Source organism: Buteo buteo, chromosome 10, assembly GCF_964188355.1.
Source record: "Buteo buteo chromosome 10, bButBut1.hap1.1, whole genome shotgun sequence".
NCBI classification, from domain to species: domain Eukaryota; kingdom Metazoa; phylum Chordata; class Aves; order Accipitriformes; family Accipitridae; genus Buteo; species Buteo buteo.
The window spans coordinates 18368641-18389605 of NC_134180.1; the positions used below are offsets into that span (position 1 = coordinate 18368641).

Consider the following 20965-nt stretch of genomic DNA (forward strand, 5'->3'; position numbering starts at 1 on the left):
CTAGTGATAAACAATCACAGTTTTGCTCTCAGCCCCCTTAAATTTCAAAAATAAAATACCTGGAGCAGTAGGTGATATTTTAGCACTCTCTGCATTGGAACCACTAAAAGATCCCGCAATGTAAATTTCCCATTATTGGCCCTCTTGGAACATTCCTAGTTCAAAGCAGAAGAAAGAACAAGACAAGAGAGTTAGAAAATAAAAATATTCAAGTGATATATATGAAAATTTAGTGATATATGGGCCAAGCAACTATATTAAGCTTGAGATAAAGAATATCAACAAAATGAAGGAAAACAGCTGATAATGCAATGATAGCTAAGCAAAAAAAAGAAAACTGGGTCTAGACACTTGTTCTTAGATATTTCAACAGCATGAGAAGGAGTAGAATAAACATCACAAAGACAACAGAAATTAGGCATTCCATTGAATTAAAAAAAAAAAAAAAAAGACATTGCCTATAAGCACAGTGAAGGCAGAAAACATTACATCTATCTTCAAAAAAAGCAAAAGAGAATCTTGGAAACTACAGGCCAGTCTCACTTCAGCCCCTGCAAAAATTATGAAGCAAGTCCTCTTGGAAGCAATTTCTGGGCACATGAAGAAGGTGACTGGGAATATCCAGCATGGATTCACCACAGGTAAATCAATGCTTGACCTACTTGACTGCTTTCCACAATGAAATAGCTAGATCTGTGAATGGGTGGGGAGAGTCTACCCTGACTTTTCTAAGGCTTTCAACATCATCTCCCACAGCATCCTGATATCCAGGCTGGGATGTTATGCTCCAGATGAACTATGTACTAGGTGTATGAAAAACTGGCTAGATCGTGAGGCTCAAAGAGAGCAGCGACTAATGTTTCCTACACTACCTGAGAGACAGTTGCAAGTAGAGCTCCTCAGGGGTCTGTCCCCGGAGGGAGGGGGACCCCTCTCTTTTAATATCTTCAGCAATGATCTGCAGGAAAAGACAGAAGACACCCACAGCAAGTCTGCAGGCAATACCAGATTGGAGGGTGCAGGTGACACTCTTCACAGCATGTCCAACAGGAACCTCGCACAAGGGCAACAAGGTGAAGACAAAGTCCTTCACCTGTTATGTACTAACCAGGGACATGCTAACCAGAGGGCTGACCAGCTAGGGAGCAGCTCTGCTGGAAAGGACACGGGGGTCGTGGCAGACAGCAAACCCTGTGAGGCTGTGGGACCAGGGCTTGTTCAGCCTAGAGGTCCCTCCCAACCTGAGTGATTCTGCAATTCTGTGTTCTCAGCTGAGGTGTCACGATAAACAGAAGGGTATCACTGATGAGCACTTCCCAAAAACACTCCTAACCATACTGATATCAGTGGCAAAACTCCATTCACTTCAGTGCCAGGATGTGTACTGCAACAGCTCACATATTCATTTGATCAGAGGCTCCAAAAAAAAAAGAAAAGGAAGAGAAACACATGCCTGTATCAGTCCAGCTAGTTTCTTCATCATAAAGTTTTTGACCTGGATGAAAACAGGGCATATACATAGAAACATATATAGGTGGTTCTATATATGTATGTATATATATATGTATTAAAAAATACTGATACCTCTAACTTCAATTTAACATCCTCTTTTGTCTTAGAGATGTTGTCTAAGCATGATATCGCTATCTCCACTTGACTGCAGTACTGTCCATAAATAACCAATCTAAAACAAAGCAAGAGATAAAGAATAAAAGGAACATTTGCTTATTTAAGAACAATCCTTGATCATTTTTCACAAATACATTGTTAACAATCCTCCTTTCAAAAGGAGCAGTGCCTAAATAAACAAGGATAGGATTTAGCCACAGACTTCAATGGGCAACATGAATACAAGAAAGAATATTCAGGAGAACACAATTTTGATCTACTTCAAAATGCTATAAAATCATTGCAATTTCCTTTAATATTCACATGTATATGTTCTGATAAATACAGGACTCATTAAAAAGCAGCATAACTGCTGTTCAACAGAACAACAGTCTGTAGTATTTACAATACTGCAGACTTCCAAGGTTGTCGTGAATAAATTCTGTAACACAGGCTTAACAGGATTAATTACAGCTATCCTTTAAAAAACTTGTAGGTTACCCAGACTGATCCATCTCCAACAGTTTCTACCAGGTTATATCCTGTGAGCTCTCAGATCAAAATAACAGTGGATGAAAACTTAAGAAATTTTCAATAGTTGTCAAGGGCAGCAATGCTTCTTGAAGGAGCCTGGTTTTATGACAGGAGTTTCTTGCCCCTGTTTGGAGTGTTTCTGCTAGTCCCATTGCGAAGTGTACTGTTTCATTTCACCTCTTCATAAATTTCTTGAGGTGTTCCTTTGGATGCTTCAAATCCCTTTTTTGAGGGTCCCCATGAGATTTCCATTGGGGTGTCCTAAATTTCTTTTTCTCTTGCTTAATCTTTACCTTTTTTTTCTTTTTAATTCCTCTTTCACAACTGAAGTGATGATACTGATTTAACACCACATCTAATTACTTTTAATCACTACATGGTTAAGACACTGAGTCTACCTCCATCTATTTCCTTTTTGTATAATATAAACTTGAGGTTTCTTCTCAGTGTCCTTTTTTCCCCTTTTAGCACACATTTCAGAACTACTTTTGAAAGATAAACATTTTGCAGAACAACTTCTTGTCCCCTAATTCCCTCCTACAGCAGCAGAAAGTCTAACAGCCTGGGAAATAACTATGTCCTGCTCCAACATGAAAGCTTAGACAGAGGGTCTCTGAAGGCAAGACTGTTTACGGGCAGGCTGGGACACCCTCCTCCCTCAGAAAACAACTCTCCTTTCTAACGTTTTCTGGATGCTGCTGTCCAGTTTCTCACAAGCCTCTTATTACTGCAACAGTCCTCCTTCCCCATCTCCCTCAAGCAAATCCAATTAGCTCCCACAGGTCTTTCCCACTCCAGTCCCAGAAGGAACTAATTTTTAACCACAACCCAAGGGTTACGTCAAGGTAGGTCAGTACTGTAGCCCTCAGTACAAGTGTTTTTCAGCTAAGTACCACAGGCATGTAAGTTCATCTATACAGTCCAACAGCTGTTCAGTGCTGGCAGAAAAAACAATCTGAAAAGGTGGGTAAAAAAATTGGCAATTAGCCTACAGGGCATGGTATGCTGCCACAGCTACCCTGTTATCAGCTTGGCTGTTTTTCACAGTTGGAAGCTAGAGCATGCCTTCTTCACTGTTGCACCTTTGACTGCAGGGTAGGGTAAGACCCTAGTCTATTCTCTCTTCTCTTTTGCACCTGCTTTCTTGTCTTTCAAGTTATGACTTCCTCTGTTTTCTTGAACCTGGAATAGCCTTAATATATAGCCTTGCCTTATTTTGCCCCTTCTTCCTATTTTATAACATTTTATCTGTTAAACAATACAGGTACATGCTATAAAATACCTGGGATTATTTGCATGAAAAAAATGCTGTGCAAAATAAGCTATTTAAGTTTTGTTCAAAATACAGACGTTACCTGTCTATGTAACAATATTGCCAAAACTGGGGGTAAGAAGAGGGAGGGCTCATATAGCAATAGGTTCCATTTTGACTTCCAGGCTCAAAACACCAAATACTAGCTTAGTAAGTATACTGAAATCAAATTCAATCCTGTTTCAGAAATATTCGTTGAGTAAAAATATGGCAAAATATTTTCCCAAATTGAGCAGAAGTTATCACAATTAGTAAGAGTGCAAAAATCTTACCTTTCCTTGTAGTTAATAAAAATTTGATATAGGTTCTGATCATTTTTATTAACAATAGAATCATTGATGTCCTGTGTTAGACTCCTGTGAATTTTCACCAAATCCTTAAAAACAGTAATGGGGAGAGGGAAAGGTTTTTTAAAAAGAGAACAACTTAAAGCTTTGAATATAAAAATAAATTATTTCATGTTAGACACATTAATTTCAATAAATCGGAAAACAGATCATTTGAGAGTAGAACCTAATTTCAAGGTTTGCCACATCTTCCATACAGTGCGACAAGAAAAACGAAACTCCAAGAACTACCTATTAGAGACTAATTTATTCTAGCTTGGAACGTGCACTGTTAATTCATCTTCATTTTATAATGATAATTTTAAAATTAAGCAAGTCAAGTAAATGCTTTAGTGACAAGATAAAGTAATGATTCATGTCCCTGAGCTGTGAAAAATTAGTTTTGTACATTACATTGGTCAATTAGTGATGTTCTAGTGCTAAGTTAACTGCAGTCATAATGAGTTTCCCAATACAGCAGGCAACTAATGGCTGAAAGGCAAGAATATTACAGAAAGATTTGCTCCCTGAGTATAGTAGTAACTCACCTTACTTGTTCACTATTATACAAAAATCTGTAAGCAACTATAGGAGATTTCATCAGCCTTAATACTGTATGGATACTGTCAAAGAAGTCACAAGAAATTAAGTCAAAGCAGGTTAAAAAGTTTTGAAATTAGGGTAACTGACTGTAAGAAGCGTACTACAAAAATAATATGCAATACTGAGTTGTGAACTAAGTGAAAACATCTAACTTCACTCTGATGAAACTAAGAGTACATATGAGGTCAATCACATCACAGGTGAGGGAGCAAAAACTTAAAACACATCAAATTCCGTTGCTAGCAATTATGTGGCCATATCCTCAGTATCTTAAGTTGCACCAGACAAAGATGTTATTATAGAAAAGCTTCCCAATTAATATATTGCAGGAGCACATTTTCTCAGGAATGCACAGGGACTCAACTAAGCAACACCCCTGAAAAACAGCTTAATGCTAAGGGGACAAAATGTCTTTTTAAGCTTCTATCTCCAATTCAAAACCAAGTTTTAAATTAAACTGACGTTAGCAACGTTAGCAGTTAATGAAAGTTCAAACAAATTCAGTATGTTACATGTACTTCCATCTCTCTTTCCCTCTGTATGTCCATATATACATCTCAATTCAAATGCATTCATAGGTGTACATACAAATGCATCTATATATGTGTGCACACATATATACATAGACAGATGTACATACAAATGCATCTATGTCTACATATATATACATAGAAATATACATACAGAGATAGACACATAGAGCCATACATACATTTTATAGGCCAGAATTTTGAAATCTGAGCCCTAATGAAGGCCACTCTCTTTAGACTGGTGAGTCGTTTGGGGGCTAGGAGGGGAGGTTCTTAAAAACGAAATATATTTTGACATCAACAGATTATTTTGTCCAGCAAGCATCTTTTAGAATCTATATAAGGAATATACCATCACCCTAAAGCACTGATCCTTCACCACAACCCTTTAATAGAGGCAAATTCATCCTGTTCTGAGAACACCACACTTGCTCTCCACATTGCAGTTTGCTGTAGAGCTCTGCATAACAGCTATTTTTAGTTTAAAAGCTTCCACTGCCCTCCAGCCTTCCTGCTGAGGAACTGCCACAGAGACAAGGTCTGAGCAGACAAAGCATTTGCATGCATTTTTGGCTTAGACAAGCCCTATATCTCTTTTAATGTTTTTGGATGCCTATGAAATGCTACTGGAGTCAGAAAAAAGCACCAGCTTGCAACAGCAGAATACTGAATGCTGATAATGAAAAACAAAATAAAACAACCTAAATGTAACAGTTTACTACACGTCTTCCTAGTTTCAAATAAACAGGTTTTGTTCTTCTTACTCCTCTTATCTGATCCCCTTGCGTTTCTTTAACTAGTAGTGAATAGGCTGACCTCCCAGTTTGTGGTTACAGCGTGTAAGCCTTTCCAGCATGTAAGCCTTTTTAATACCCCTGTGCAGTGTTTCACGTTGGCTGGCTTTAGGTCTTTCAATGCACATAAGTCAACATGCCTGGGCACACAGAGCCTTAGGAAAGAGGTTTACAGGAACCTAGGTAGGGTACATCAGGGCCTTATTTGAGATGAATATAAGAAACATTAATGTAGGACAGAATATAAATTTGTTTTCAAAAGCCAAGGGATCTCTACAGGCAGCTGACACACTTCACGACAAGTAGGTTACTGATGTCTGCGGCAGTATTTCAGACTAATATTCAAAGAGAAGGAAATTACAGCAACTGAGATTCAGACTGAAAACTATAATAGCGGGACGAACATTGCAAGGTGTCAGGTATCATCATCAGTGTAATAACTGTTGTAATTTAATTTCTGTCAGGATGGTGCTGGAACAGCAACTAACACAGGTTCCCACAGAACAAAAAAAAAAATCCCCAACACCACTTCCTACAGCCCTGAGAGCCTGCGGGACATGCCAGAGATGGCCAAAACAGAGGTGATGTTTCACAGGCAATAAAGGTTTGATATGGCCCATGGGCCACGCTCTGGGGACCCTTTCTTTACAGTGTGCATCATAAAAGAACATTCCTTTCATTTGTCTCTGTTGAGAGAGGCTTCACACCACATCTGATGTCTTCTTTTAAAGTCAGATAAAGACATCTGCTGAATACTTTCATTAACTAAAAATATGTCAATTGTCATACTATTATGATTAGGCCAAAAATAAATGGAACAAAGTAATAATCACAGAAACCTTTAAGATTTCAGTCAAATAAAGAGATGTCCTAGATACTTCACAGAGGATTCCTTATCCTTTCCAGTGCCATATTCTGAATCCAAAACTGTGAGCTATCCTAACTTCCACATGTCTTCAATGGTGACAGAGCCAGCTTACATACAAGGATTTGCAGAGTAGCTACAGAAATCCTCATGAAAGAACCACTCAGCATATGGTTGTAGGCAACCTAACAGTCACAACTTTGTACCATCACTAAAATACCAGCATGTGTTGGAAGATAACCTGTCTTAGAATCATAGAATCATTTGGAGTGGAAGGGACCTTAAAGGTCATCTATTTCCACCTCCCCTGACATGGGCAGGGACACCTTCTACTAGACCAGGTTGCTCAAAGCCCCATCCAACCTGGCCTTGAACACTTCCAAGGATGGGGCATCTCTGGGCAACCTGTTCCAGTGTCTCACCACCCTCACAGTAAAGAATTTTTTCCTAATATCTAATCTAAATCTACCCTCTTTCAGTTTAAAACTGTTACCTGTCATCCTATCACTACACTCCCTCCTAAGAGACCCCCTCCCCATCTTTCCCGTAGGCCGCCTTTCAGTACTAGAAGGCTGCCATAAGGTCTCCCCAGAGACTTCTGTTGTCCAGCCTAAACAACCTCAACTCTCTCGGCCTATGCTCTAGGGGAGGTGCTCCAGCCTCCTGATCACCTTCATGGCCCTCCCATCTTCTATAAGTTATTAGCTTCTAAGGGTCAAAGATACTCCAGTTTATAACCATTCACTATCTGACATGATAATACCACTTATCTCATGCTATTCCCTCAAGCAGAAAAAAAAAACCAAAATAGTGCACACATCCTTTTTTATCAACTACCCTAATATCTACATAAATGCATTGTGCACCATATTTCAAATAATCATTTTGTGCAGTAACATACAACACAAATATATCATAACCAGCTATGAACCTTTTATCTGTTCATTAAATATGCAATTACTTACAGGAATGTTGATGAAAACAGTATCAAACTCTGATGCTGACAGAAACCTTTTCAATGGCACCATGAAAAACTGCAAGGGAAAAAAAATTTATATATACATTGACTATGTCATTATATTTTCTAGACTGTTATAAAAATACGGAAGTTACAATTCTATAAATAGTATCTTACTTTCTCTATCGATTCCAGAGTTTCAGTGTATTTCTCTTCAGTTTGCTTTATTTCAGCAAGACAACAGCTTCTTATGTCATTTTCAGTATATTTCTGCAATTACAGTGGAGTCAAGTTTAAGTCATTAACAGGTACCCAAAGGATAAGAAATGTATTTATTTGTTTAGAATTAAGGAATTAGGATAACTGCTTCCTGAAATTTTCTGAGTACTGCAGCCTCCAAAGATGATAGCATTAACCAAGAATATTTTAATGTTCAATTAGCTGATGACTTTAAGAGTTTTACAAAAATTCAGCATCAAAGGAGCATTATGAAAAGTTAATGTTTGGACATAAAACGCTGAACTCTCTGCATGTACTTCAGAAGCTGAAATACAAGGTCACATTTAATTTACATCCAGACTGAGAAATCTTAGTTAAAATACTCAGCACTTAATAATTCCATTAAACTTAATGGGGCTAAATCATGTAAGTAACTTTGTACTTCATCACTGTTCGCACTTCTGTTTGCTGTTTTGACATATCTCCTTTACCCTTCTCTCTGTCTCCATGTGACTCTACAAGCAGCTCCTGCAACTGGAACATGGCTTCTCACATCTACCAGATGCTATGTTATCTCAGAAATTACTCTTTAAAACCCAACTGCTGCAGTTTTTAATTTTCCCACAACAAACATTAAACTACCATCCTTATCAGCTGCAGACAGAAGTAACCATTTTGCAAAAATACAGTCTGTCATTACCAGTAGAGATGTACTTAATGAGCATCATCTGATGATCAGCCTCATCTCAAAAATCTATCATTTATTCCCAAATTCTTTGGCAGGGGGAAGCAGGCGCTGTCACAGTTAACCAGAGTTAATCTCAATAGAGTATTAGAATTTGACATTTTTCAGGCTTTTAGTTATTTTTCACCTTTAACTTACTGAGCAAAATACTGTTCAAATTGCTTGCAGTACTTGCACCAATACAGAAGTTGTTGTACCCAATAGGAGTTTATATCCATTTGCAAAATGTGGGGGTTTGTTGTTCACAAACTCTCACATAAGAAATGCAAACAAAATCCTGGGATTCTGCTTAAAACCATTGACTTCACTTTTGTGCTCACCTAACCCAAACAGATCATTCACACAGGCACTTTTGGCAGAAATTGACATATTGGTTTTCTATCTGTACCACAAACATCAAGAATTTGAGTGCAATAAACAAAATGAGAGCGGAAATAAGAAATAATGTGCAAATACCAGTCCAAGTGAGAAAAATTGCCTTTGAAGGTCAGCTATTGCTAGAGAAAATTTAGCGGAACAGTTTACTTTGCAAGATAATGACGATAAATCAAGGATGAGGGAGATGCAAAGTTTTTTGGCTGCTATTGGAGAATCTGAAAAGTATTGGGTTCTTTTAAAAATCTACTTGAAGATTGTCCTGCGCTAGTGTCTTCATATGCAATGAATTCTCACAGAGGATTCAAATGAAGGAACTGCACAAAATCATCACATTATCATGCGGTGTATTTATAAACCTGAGAGGAAATAATCACAAACCAGAAATAATTACCACATTCAAGAAAGCTGTCACAGCAAAACAATTGTAATGTCTCCATTCATTACATGTTGTGGAAAAAAATATTTTACTGTACCATGTTTTCACTTTTCCTTTACTTTCCATAAGAAACAAATACAAGTCTGTTCAATCTAAATTATCTAGACTAAGAAGCAACTAAAATTAGAATGTGAGAGTTCCAATTGCTATATTAATCATTTGTCAGAGACACATATGCGAGTGACATTTGCATCAGGAAAAAAAGAATCAGAGAAAACTTACACACTATCAAATGCCAGAGATTATCACTGTTACAGTTGAAGAAAGAAGGAAAAAAAAAAAGGCACCCACACTCATTATGTGAAACCCAAAACTCAACACATTTTGAGTTTAAGTTGAAAATAAAAACTCAAAAACAAGATCACAATAAAGGTTTCCTATGATTCAAACGCTTTTCTAAAACATCCTGCCTGCAAGTGAATGTGACTTCATTAGATATAAAACAGTGTTTTCAACTCAATTTTTAATTTGGCTTTCATTGAATAATCTAAACTTTAGGAGGCAAACAAATTTAAGCAAAATGTGAAAAAATAACATAACTTTCTGCTTATTTCATCCTTGATATAAATGCACTACCTGCAGGATTTTGTATTAACAGAAAAACAGGCTTGAAAACAATATTGTTATACTCGAAACAATAGAGATTAAAACAAGGCAGTGATCTCCCAAAGACAAGGTAGTGGTAACTCTGGGGAATCACCATAAAAGCAGAGAACACAAATCACACTAGCTATTTGAATTTCTCACTTCTTCATGTAACTATATTACTAAAAAGCAATATGGAAAAGTAGAGGCAATTTTCCAACTTAAGACAACAGGAAGCATAACATATGTTCATGTCAATATAGAGGAAGAAAACAACTGTCCTAAAAAACATATCCTGTCATGGCCACAGACTAACATTTTCCAGATCAGAAAGCACATCTCTGAGGAAGGGCAGACAAGTACATTAGGGTTTCTCCCAATTTGCAAGTAAATTTTATTGCCTAAGTTTAGATTTTTTTTCAAGACAGTTTTGAAAACTGACCATGGTACCTTTATATAATAAAGTAAATAAGCTACTTAAGTCATTCTCAGTAAGACCAACCTAATGATCAACAAAAGTTACATGGTTGAATAAGCAGGAATTTCACTGGTATGAAACAATTATCAGTTGTCCTCGGTAGATCAGTTGTCCAAATTATGGCTGAAACAACAGCATTTCATAATATTATAACATAATTTTGGAAGTAGGACACTTTGAAGCAAGCAGTTAATTTAATAGCTCTTAAAATAGCTGGTAAATCTTACTATTCGTAACTGGCAAACTTAACAAAATAAGTGATTATTGTATTTGATTTTTAAATTATATTTCTTTCAAAAAAAATTACCATAGTTAAGGTTCAACCCTTTGCTAAAACAGCCTGCAAAATCTTACACAGGAGATAATGCACTGCACATGACAGCTCCGGATGCAACTGAAGGTGAGTGAAGTTTCAGTGAAACTAGCTATAAAGAGATAATTTCACAAATCTTAACTTTCAAAAATGTAACTGCTATTGTTCGAAAATAGCTAGGAATTGGAAAACGTACAGGCTGCTGTGCTGCTTCATCTTTCATCAGGTCTTCATAAACCTCCCCACCTTCGTCTTCTCCATAGACGCAATCATACAACTCCTCATCTTCATCAACACCAGTTTCACTGAAAGGAGAAAACAATTAAAAAAGGGAAAAAAAAAAAAAAAAAAGCTGTGCAGTGCTGGCAAATTACCATCAGCTCTGCAAGGGACCACTCCTCATAGGAAAAGATTTCTACAGTAAACAAAGAGATTAATTAATAGAACTATCTAATGAAAATAACTCATTAAGTCCATTAATTTTCTTTCCTCAATGCATTTAAAATATGATTATACGAAATCGACACAACACTGAAGACTGCATGAATTTAGAACCACACAGGAACTAAACCAGGCACTGAAAGCAGCTTGTCAGGACAGTTTTGTCATGAGGTACTATCCAGCTGCTTTCTTCTCTTTGTCCCTTTTCCCACCATATCCAGTGAAGAGGAACTGCTTCTCCTTACTGCCTGGCATCCCACTACACTGAGATGCGAGACACTGGTACAGGTCTCCTTCCTGCCTAACGGAAGGATTATCTGGGGTAAAATACACTAAAGACTGCAGAGCCAGCAGCTGAGAGTCTGTACCTCCATACCATAAGCCAGTATCTTGATCAACTCATTGCAACCTCCAGCTACCCAAAAAAGAAAAAAGCAACCTTTCAAACTGAAAAATCAGACAGTTCAACAAAATAAAGTATACACAAGAAGTGTCCTCCTATTACCCAAGTTACAGAAATACCTCAGGATAAAGTCAATGCTCAACTCCACCCTCAGCTAATTCAGCTTCATTAGAGTCAGTCCTGCTGGAGTTTTGCCTACTTCGCACTAGGACCATATCAAGCCCATAATATCTCTTTCACCCACATTTCTTAGGGTATGTCTACAAAAGAACTCTAAAAGATACTGGAAGTAGTGCAGTCATGTACTGGGTTTGTGTGGCATGGTTTTGGCAGTGGGGGGGTTACAGGGGTGGCTTCTGTGAGAAGCTGCTGGAAGCTTCCCCTATGTCCAACAAAGCCAATGCCAGCCAGCTCCAAGACGAACCCACCGCTGGCCAAGACCAAGCCCATCAGCAATAGTGGTAGCACCTCTGTGATAACATTTTTAAGAAGGAAAAAAAAGCTGTGGTGGACACAGAAATGGCAGCTGGAGAAAGGAGCGAGAACATGTGAGAGAAACAACCCTGCGGACACCAAGGTCAGTGAAGAAGGAGGGGGAGGAGATGCTCCAGGCACCAGAGCAGAGAGTCCCCTGCAGCCTGTGGTGAAGACCATGGTGAGGCAGGCTGTCCCCCTGCAGCCCAGGGAGGTCCATGGTGGAGCAGATATCCACCTGCAGCCCGTGGAAGACCCCATGCCAGAGCAGGTGGGTGCCCGAAGGAGGCTGTGACCCCGTGGGAAGCCCACACTGGAGCAGGCTCCTGGCAGGACCTGTGGCCCCGTGGAGACCGGACCCCACGCTGGAGCAGGTTTTCTGGCAGGACTTGTGACCCCCTGGGGGACCCACACTGGAGCAGGTTTTCTGGCAGGTCTTGTGACCTCACAGAGGACCCGCGCTGGAGCAGTGTGTGCCTGAAGGACTGCACGCTGTGTATGGGACCCATGCTGGAGCAGCTCTTGAAGAACTGCAGCCTGTGGGAAGGACCCACGTTGGAGAAGTTTGTGGAGGACTCTCTCCCATGAGAGGGACCCCACACAGGAGCAGGGGCAGAGCGTGATGAGTCCTGCCCCTGAAGAGGATGAAGCAGCAGAAATAACGTGTGATGAACTGACCATAACCCCACTCCCCATCCCCCTGTGCTGCTGGAGGGGGTAGGTAGAGAATCCGGGAGTGAAGCTGTGCCCAGGAGGAAGGGAGGGGTGGAGGGAAGGTGTTCTGAGATTTGGTTTTATTTCTCATTACCCTGCTTTGGTTGATTGATAATAAATTAAGTTAACTTTCCCCTCATTGAGTCTGTTTTGCCCGTGACAGTAATTGGTTGAATGATCTCTCCCTGTCCTTATCTTGACCCACGAGCCCTTTGTTATATTTTCCTTCCCCTGTCCAGCTGAGGAGGGGAGTGATAGAGCAGCTTTGGTAGGCACCTAGTGTCCAGCCAGGGTCAACCCACCACAAGTCATAATAATACAGAAACTTCATCAGATGTTCTGATATTTTTGAGATTTTTACTGTTAGAAAACAGCACTGAAATCCTTCAGAGTAAAAAACAAATTGAGGATCGGTCCACAAGAACTAGGAAGGAGAACCAGTTCTGTAAGTGGATCATCAGTACTCAAGAAAAGGACATCAGAAGCTTTACTGGCAGAGACTAATGATTTTGAAGAAATCAAAATTAATGAGAATTGCTACCAACACAGCTGCCACATGAATTACTTGGAAATGCCAGACAAAGTCACTATGTCTATAGTCAGGACTACATACAGAAACCAAGTGAATTTTTTGTTTCTCATTAAATATGAGGGGGTTTGTTTGTTTTGTTTTAAATCAAGGGGATCAGAAGGATAAAGTTAGCAAGCACTAGAAGTTTCAATAGATGGAATGATTAAAAAAAAAATTTATTTGGGGGATTCAACAGGAAATTCCTTTCCTTTTCCAACATATACCATGCCCCAGGAGCACTAGAAAGCTCAGGTGCTCCAGGGTAGTCTAACATTTCAGCTTGCACCAGTGATGATGGTGTGTTAGCATTTCACATTGAACACTAGCAGCTGTGTCAGATGCAGCTGGCACCCTCCCTTTTACCACCTATGCTCCAGGGAAAAAAAGCTGGCAAAAAGGCAGAGTAAGGATAGAAAAATTTTAACTACTACAGCTCTTTCTGACAAAAAGCCTTGAATTCATTCTAAATTCTTTAGACACCATTTAAACTCAGGGACATTTAAGTTAATTTTTGTCAAATACACTTAGTAATTAAGAGATTCTAAAAAATGTGGGCCATTTGCATCATTCACTGGCACTTCTGTTTCTTATGGAGAGAGTACTTCTTGAATTGCTTCCTCCACAATTGAGACAGGATGTAAGTATCAAATTTCAGTGAATAATATTTGTAATTTGATGCAAAAAAAAAGTTAGGAATCGCAATTTCTTTTGATATGATTTGTTAACTTTTTTTTTTAAATGAAAACTGTCTCCGAGTACTGAATTCATGTACCTATTTAAAAACCGATATAAATATTCTTTTCAAACAGTGCTAATGCCACCACTAAGCGATGAGGACATCAAGTCTAGCCCACTTGAGTCTCAGAGGAGTCTGCAACTTCTACCTTCTGCATGTTCAGCTACACAGAGTGAAAAGCAGCTATCTATGAGACAGCCAATCACCTGCAGGAGACAAGGATGAGCTTTGCAGGGAAGGTGATAAATTGAATAATGCCATCCATGGTGGGGTTTCCCTTCTTTATAGGCAGTAAAGAAACAAATCTGCAGTGTGAACAGCAGCTACTTCAACCACATCACAGCAAGTGACATACAATGTGGCCAGAGCCAATATAGAGCCAGATGAGCACTAGTGAGGTGAGTGCTGGTGAACTTTGAGCTTTGGGACAGTGAACTCTGATCCAAGCTCTTGTCCAACATGATTCCTAATGGATCTTGAGAGACCCTAGCCATAGGATACAAGAGTAGTTCTTCCTGACAATTTTTATGCCCAGATGTATTCATCTCACCAGTGTGCAAAATAAAGCTGCAGTCTACTGCTCAATACTATACAGTATGTTCATGGCTATCTTACTTGCACCTCAAAGCCAATGTGAAAACTGGCAACAATTAATAATCCTGCAAACACATACCCAGAGAGGTAAATGCACTCATACAAAGAATTTCATTGACTGTAGGGAAACGACCCACTTGAATTATGATCCAAACATGCATTTTCTTTGCAAGTTCAAGACAATTTCCTTGGGTCCCTTACAACTGATATTGTAATTCTATGAAAGCTTTCTCACAGTACAGACAGATAATTTAAAAACACATTCATGATTTACTTTGCTACCAGCACCCTCTATGAAACATGCTTCCTTACATATATAAATGTATTGCAATCATTCAGATAAGCTCTCATAATCAATTCTTCCTGACCAGCATAACAGCTAACAAAATCTTTTTAAATCAAATAAATACCCCATTCTCATTAAAACCACGTGTTCTATAATGTCATATAAATAATAGCATGCAACTGAAACCACAATCTTTCATTTAACTAAAGATTTAAAACATACTCTATTAAATCAGGAAGACCTTTGTAGACATCTTCATCATCAACGCTTTCTTCTGTAGGGAAGGGCCTATAGAAAGAAAAATAGCATGAAGTACAGAGAGCACTAGTCTAGTCACATAGTGCGTTTTTGTTTGGTTTCTAAAATTTTCACACAGATTACTGTATGTTAATGTGTTTGTATGTTCCCCTCCTTCTCTGATAAACAGTATACGTGTATTTAGACTTCTCTATATGAATTGATACTTAATATAATAAAAAAAAACTACTGGATGGGGTTGTTATAAATCACTAATATACATCACTGTCAGTTGTTCAACTGAGAATATTAACTGTTCTTTTTAGCCCAGGACATGATTATGGGACTGGCTAGGAATTTTGTCTATGTTTTAAAAACATCATACATTTATATATTATAGGATTGCTGAATCAAACCATTCAAAAAGATGGAGAACACCAAAGCATGAAGTCTTTCACCTTCTCTCACAGCCCACAATTATAGTTCATGAGGTTAGGTTTGATTGGGGTTTTCTGGTTTCTTTCTGAAAATTAGAATCTCACAAACTTGGCAGTTTTGCTGCTTTTTAGAAAGGAGAAAGGAGAGAAAAATCCATTTTTCTTTACAAAGATCAGCACTACATCAGACTGACTTACAATCCGTGTATCACAATTATCACAAGTTCTGTAATACTAACTGCTCATTTGTTCACCTTGTGTTTCAGCATGAGAAGTAAATGTAGTTCAGGCACTTCAGTAAGTGTACCAGAGGCAAAAAAAAACCCTTTGGAGATCCTCAGAGGTCCAGAGCCTTGGTTAGCTGTCCACTGGGCAATATGGTTTACAACCAGAGAAGTTCTTATTGGGGGACACTGTCTACACTGCCTCTAACAACTTTGCCAAGGAGCATCATGCAAGAGGCATTATTCCCACCATTCACTGGGGCAAAACCATACCTTATTCCTGTGCCTAATGCAATAGGAGTGCGAGAAAGTTTTGAAAGTGTTTCTATCACCTGGAGAAGAAGGAAACAGAAACCATGATTAGTTGTAGAACAGAAGTAATAAAACATTCTGTTCTCTATTGTTTAATTATCAGCAACACCATTTCACACCAAAAGATATAAACAGACACAGAATCTGGCTGTGGCAAATACTGAGGGCACTGAACTTCCACGGATTTCCCATGAGCTGGTCTTCGGTGCTTTTGTATTGAGGGATGTGATGGAAGCACAAAGAGAGGAAAAGGGAAATTTGTTATTTACAAGTTTTAGCACAAGTAAAAGCCAATTTAAGTGGATTTGAAACCAGGTCACATATGTCACAAATATACATTCAATTTACAACTGGACCTGGATGAAACTGTAACCAAATTTTATCTTACAGACTGCTCTGAAGATTATTTTTTTTTAATTGTAGCTCCAGAAGAAAATCCAAGTATTAATTTGAGCTTTTCCAAACACTGGCCAGAAGAGGGAGCCAAATGCCAAATCAGCAGAAAGCCACCTTCTCAGGACTGGCTTGCAAAGGAAAGGTAATGTTTTATTAGCCAAACAATTAAAGAAGCTGCACATTTGAGCCATAAACTTTATTTATTTTTAAAAGATGACAGTAGTCTGAAAAATCTCATTCTAAGAAAATACCTCCTTTAAGTGCTCAAGGTTATACAATAAGAGAGGAAGAATATTAGGGAGGGTAGAATACACGTACATATGGTCGCACACACAGAATTATTTTGCTGTCAGCTGTAATAATACAAGACCAACTTGTACTCTGCCTAGCATGTCCTCTCTGTCACAAATATCTTCTCTTATTTTAAGCACTATCAGATTGGCAAGTCTTATTTGCTAGAGAGAGAAAAAGAGGCAAAATGACAGCCTGTCTGAATTTCCATACTTCCAATGACATGAGGGGAGCAAGTCTGGTGAACTAAATATCCGTTTCTTGTTTCAACATGTTATTTCCCAGCACACAGAAAATCTTTTGCAAACTATTCCACCCACGCAAACCCTTTTCCTTAGCGGGATTCTCACTTATCTAGCATAATCAAACCCAGTAGAAGTATAGCTTATTCTTCACAGCTAATTAGGGTTGCTTCAAGATAACATGAAAAAGATCTGTACAAAAAAAAATTATGAATTTTAGGAAGCTAACTAGCAAATGTTATTCTCAAGATGTACCACCAAATTACATTTTACAGCTATCAATATGAACACAAACAAAAGCAAGACTTAAAAATCATGAGGAATAGAAAAACTTTTTCACAAACTGGTGTCAAACCTTCATTTAAGGGAAGGAAAAGAACGGGAAAGGGAGAGGGAGAGAGGGAGAGGGAGGGGAAAGGGGGAGGAGAAAGGGGGGAGGGGGGGGGAGATAGAAGAGAAAAACAAACACACCACCACCACACCACACACACTGAGGAAGCCAGAAAAGTGTTCATGAGGACATGTACACACAGAAAAGGAGAGAAAGGAACTATGTGACTAGAGACAACAGAAGACTACTAATAATTTTCACTGCTCTTGGAACAGAGAAGGTCTCGCATTGCAGGAAGAGCAAGCTAACATGCTAGGAAGCCAATGGGCAGATTTCCATCCAAAACTGAACACCAGATAATCCACCAAGAAGAAAATGGTAATCATCACAACAGCAGTCAGTACCTCATCAGAGACACACTGCGTTCTCCAGAAGTACGTGATAAAGCATGGCCACACTGGCATCGCAAAGGGGAACAGTAATGGGCAGAGATCGCTATTCTTCTATTTCAAAACAAAACAATTAAGAACTTAAGACCATTAACCACCCCAGTGTGTATTTAAGAGCAAAATACCTAACTGAAAACAGACATAAATTCTACAAAATAAAAGGTAATGCTTGCCCGTTAACCGCTTCTATTAAAGCACAGCTTAAAACAGCACTCTGTCAAGAAACAGAATCGTTTCTACTGACGGTCTTCTTGCTGTTGTGGTTTCCTTGAAGAATTCTGACAAACTGTCAGGAATACATACACAAGTAATCCTAAGTGAAACTACCACTTCTGGTCAACACACTTTCAACATCACATACATGTAAATGTATTTGCTCCAACATGAAGTGAGGCAAGGAAAGATTCTCCTTCCACGTAAAATTTCAGTTCTTTGGTTCTGAGCCACTGCAGGAACTCTTTAAAGAGTTCCCGAATTTCTAGGTCCATGGGGAAGGTCACAGTTACGTATGGGCTGAGTTGTCAGAAAAACAATCAGAGTTTCAATAGAAAGTCATCAAAACAATCTAACTAAACACCGCAAAATGTCTGATTTTCAACAAACCAACAGACTCTGGAGTTTTTCAGAACAGTGCTGGTTTGAAGCCCTATACAGCTGACGTGGGAAGCTACAATATAGTGCAATTCTGAACTCCAAAATTACAGTGTACCATACATGTGAAAGTCCATAACGTTCAATTTAATGCTTTTCATGTGCTTTTTTTGCCTTGCTCGCTTCCTTTCAGCAGAGCTTTAATCCGTTCTACCCATTTAACCCTAAATGATTGCCTAGTTCTCTTCCACAGCAAGGACTCAGACAGATGCTCCTGTACTTTTGAACGAGGCTAAACTGGATCTTAGCTTAAAAGCAAAAGTAGCACTCCTTGCTTGTACAAAGTCCACAACAACAGGGCTTCCATGGCTGGCTCTGCTCTGCACCAAACAAATGTGCAAAGGACTGCAGGGCCTTTGCACACATGCTATTACCAGGAACGGGCAGTAAAAACTAGATACCAAGTAAAGATTCATATTTATGTTCTGGCTAGCTATGACACATGAAAAAAGAAACATTTATATTCCAAAACATCCTGCAACAACTACATCCCTTTGCACTAGAAAACTCAGTAACTCTATGACTCTCCTGCAGCAAACCTGAAATTGGGAGGTGTTAGCAACACACTTTCAGGCATAAAAGGAAGTCCCCCCTGCACCCACCTCTATATAGCTCCTTTGCACTGACTAATGGCATCAGACAGAGGTTAAGCAAGTCTTTCTTTAGAAGTCACATCAAAGCCACGCTCGCTTCAAGACGATGTGAACATCCAAGTTTGTTTTTCAGTATATAATCCTTTTATGCAAAATATGACATGAAATTCAAATCTACAGCCCTGCAAGAGGAAGCGTGCCTCAACCTGCGCCCCGGCAAGTGGCTCTGCTCCTCATTCATGTTTTGGGCACAGCTGGCAAGAGCAACGGTCTCGCACTACACATTAACTTTTTACTTCATTAATTACTCTAACAGCAGATTTTTTTTTGCTTCGCATTTATTATTTCACTTGACTTGCTGTTTTAGGTCAGACTCTCCAGTTTATGTAAGCACTTTTATATCCCTTGCCAAAACGTTATTTTGTAATTTCCTGCAGCCATACTCTTCAGTAAATCACATCAGATATTCCTATGCATACTTACAGCAGCAGTACACTAGAGGGACTATTTTACTTCTTTCCACAGCAGTAGTGTGTCTGAGTTTAAAACGTGCCTTATTAAGTATTTTGGTGGAGGTCACTTTTTAATCTCATTTCTTAAAAAAGAACTTACAATCATGCAGTTCAAGAGCAGACAAAGTACATCTTTTAAAAGTACTTTTCCACTTTTAGAAGAAACAGAAGTAAATAATTTTGCAACTTCTTGTCTCCCCAAACAGGCAACATTTCCTTGCTGTTGACAGCTGCTGTCAGGACTAGGCCCATGTTTATATTTCTGACGTTTACCTAAACTGAAAACATCAAGTGATCAACAAATGTTGATAGCAATGGTTTCATAGTTCATGCGAATAAAACCTAGAAAGACTTACTTGCGGGTTAGATCTTCAAAGCAGCCATTTCCATGTATGCACTTAAATCAGGATATGTTTTTCTAAGACACAGTAAAAGTCACTAAGAATTCACAACCATATTGCCTATCAAGTCTTTTTTCAAAATCTGAGCATCTAGCTTAGTATTTGAGTGTTGCATTTTGTTGAAAACTTAGCTTTACTCCCTCCCTTGAAATGAATTTATTTCCAATACTAAGGTGCTTTTTGACATGCTACTTTTTGATACATGCACATGGGTTTCTTCCCAAACCAGTCTTATTTTACTTCATCAAAGGGGGGGGGGGGGGGGGGGGGGGAATCTTCAATTATAAAGGAAAATGAATCCTTCAAAGAGTTGATAAGCTCCTTGGCTATTGTCTGTCTCCATCCCAGTCTCCGGGTTGGAAGAGTGATCTCGAGCACTCTTATATTCAAGAAAACTTTAGATCTCTAATTACACATCTAACATGCCCCCTTACCAACTGACACTGAAATAGTTCTGTTTGGTTAGCTGCTTTTCAGTTATATAAAAGTAGAGCACTGTAAATAGTACGTAAAAATAATACCTGCTTTACATGTAGTTGTAACTACTCTCACGCTAAGGTCTATGCATGAAGAGAGCCTGATGGCTGCATAAGACTGGTTTAGTTACCACCATCTCAAAAGAAACTACAGAGCTGCCATTTGCTTTCTCAGAGAAGCAAGCATACCTGCATTTTGTCATTCAGAAAAGAGGAAGTTTTTCTGTCCATGCTTGACAAAATCTTAGCGTCCTTCACTTTTGCATGCAATATCAGTATAATTAACCATTGTCGTTTCAAGAATCAACTCCTTCAAAAGCCCGTCTTGAGGACACTCAAATTTCCAATAGCAAAGAAGGCATTTGCTCATTTAATACAGGGTATGTTATACAAGAGAAATACTACACTCCATTTTACATGAGCTTCCAACTGGTTTCCAAGTAAAATTTATCAGCTAGACAACCATGAACATAAAATGGTTGCACATACTTTAGGCTACTTATCAAGGCT

At 38.7% G+C, this 20965-nt stretch overlaps 1 protein-coding gene across 1 annotated transcript in view; it reads right to left on the bottom strand.

Moving 5' to 3' along the window:
• The window catches only part of VAV3 (vav guanine nucleotide exchange factor 3), a 182622-nt gene that overhangs the window by 102312 nt on the left and 59345 nt on the right, over window positions 1-20965 (bottom strand). The window contains exons 3-10 of the mRNA XM_075038815.1: window positions 16075-16133; window positions 15126-15191; window positions 10881-10989; window positions 7708-7800; window positions 7538-7606; window positions 3727-3830; window positions 1585-1684; window positions 60-155 (exon numbers count right to left, since the gene is read on the bottom strand). Of these exons, the coding sequence (XP_074894916.1) occupies window positions 60-155; window positions 1585-1684; window positions 3727-3830; window positions 7538-7606; window positions 7708-7800; window positions 10881-10989; window positions 15126-15191; window positions 16075-16133 (696 nt within the window). The remainder of the gene's footprint in view (window positions 1-59; window positions 156-1584; window positions 1685-3726; window positions 3831-7537; window positions 7607-7707; window positions 7801-10880; window positions 10990-15125; window positions 15192-16074; window positions 16134-20965) is intronic.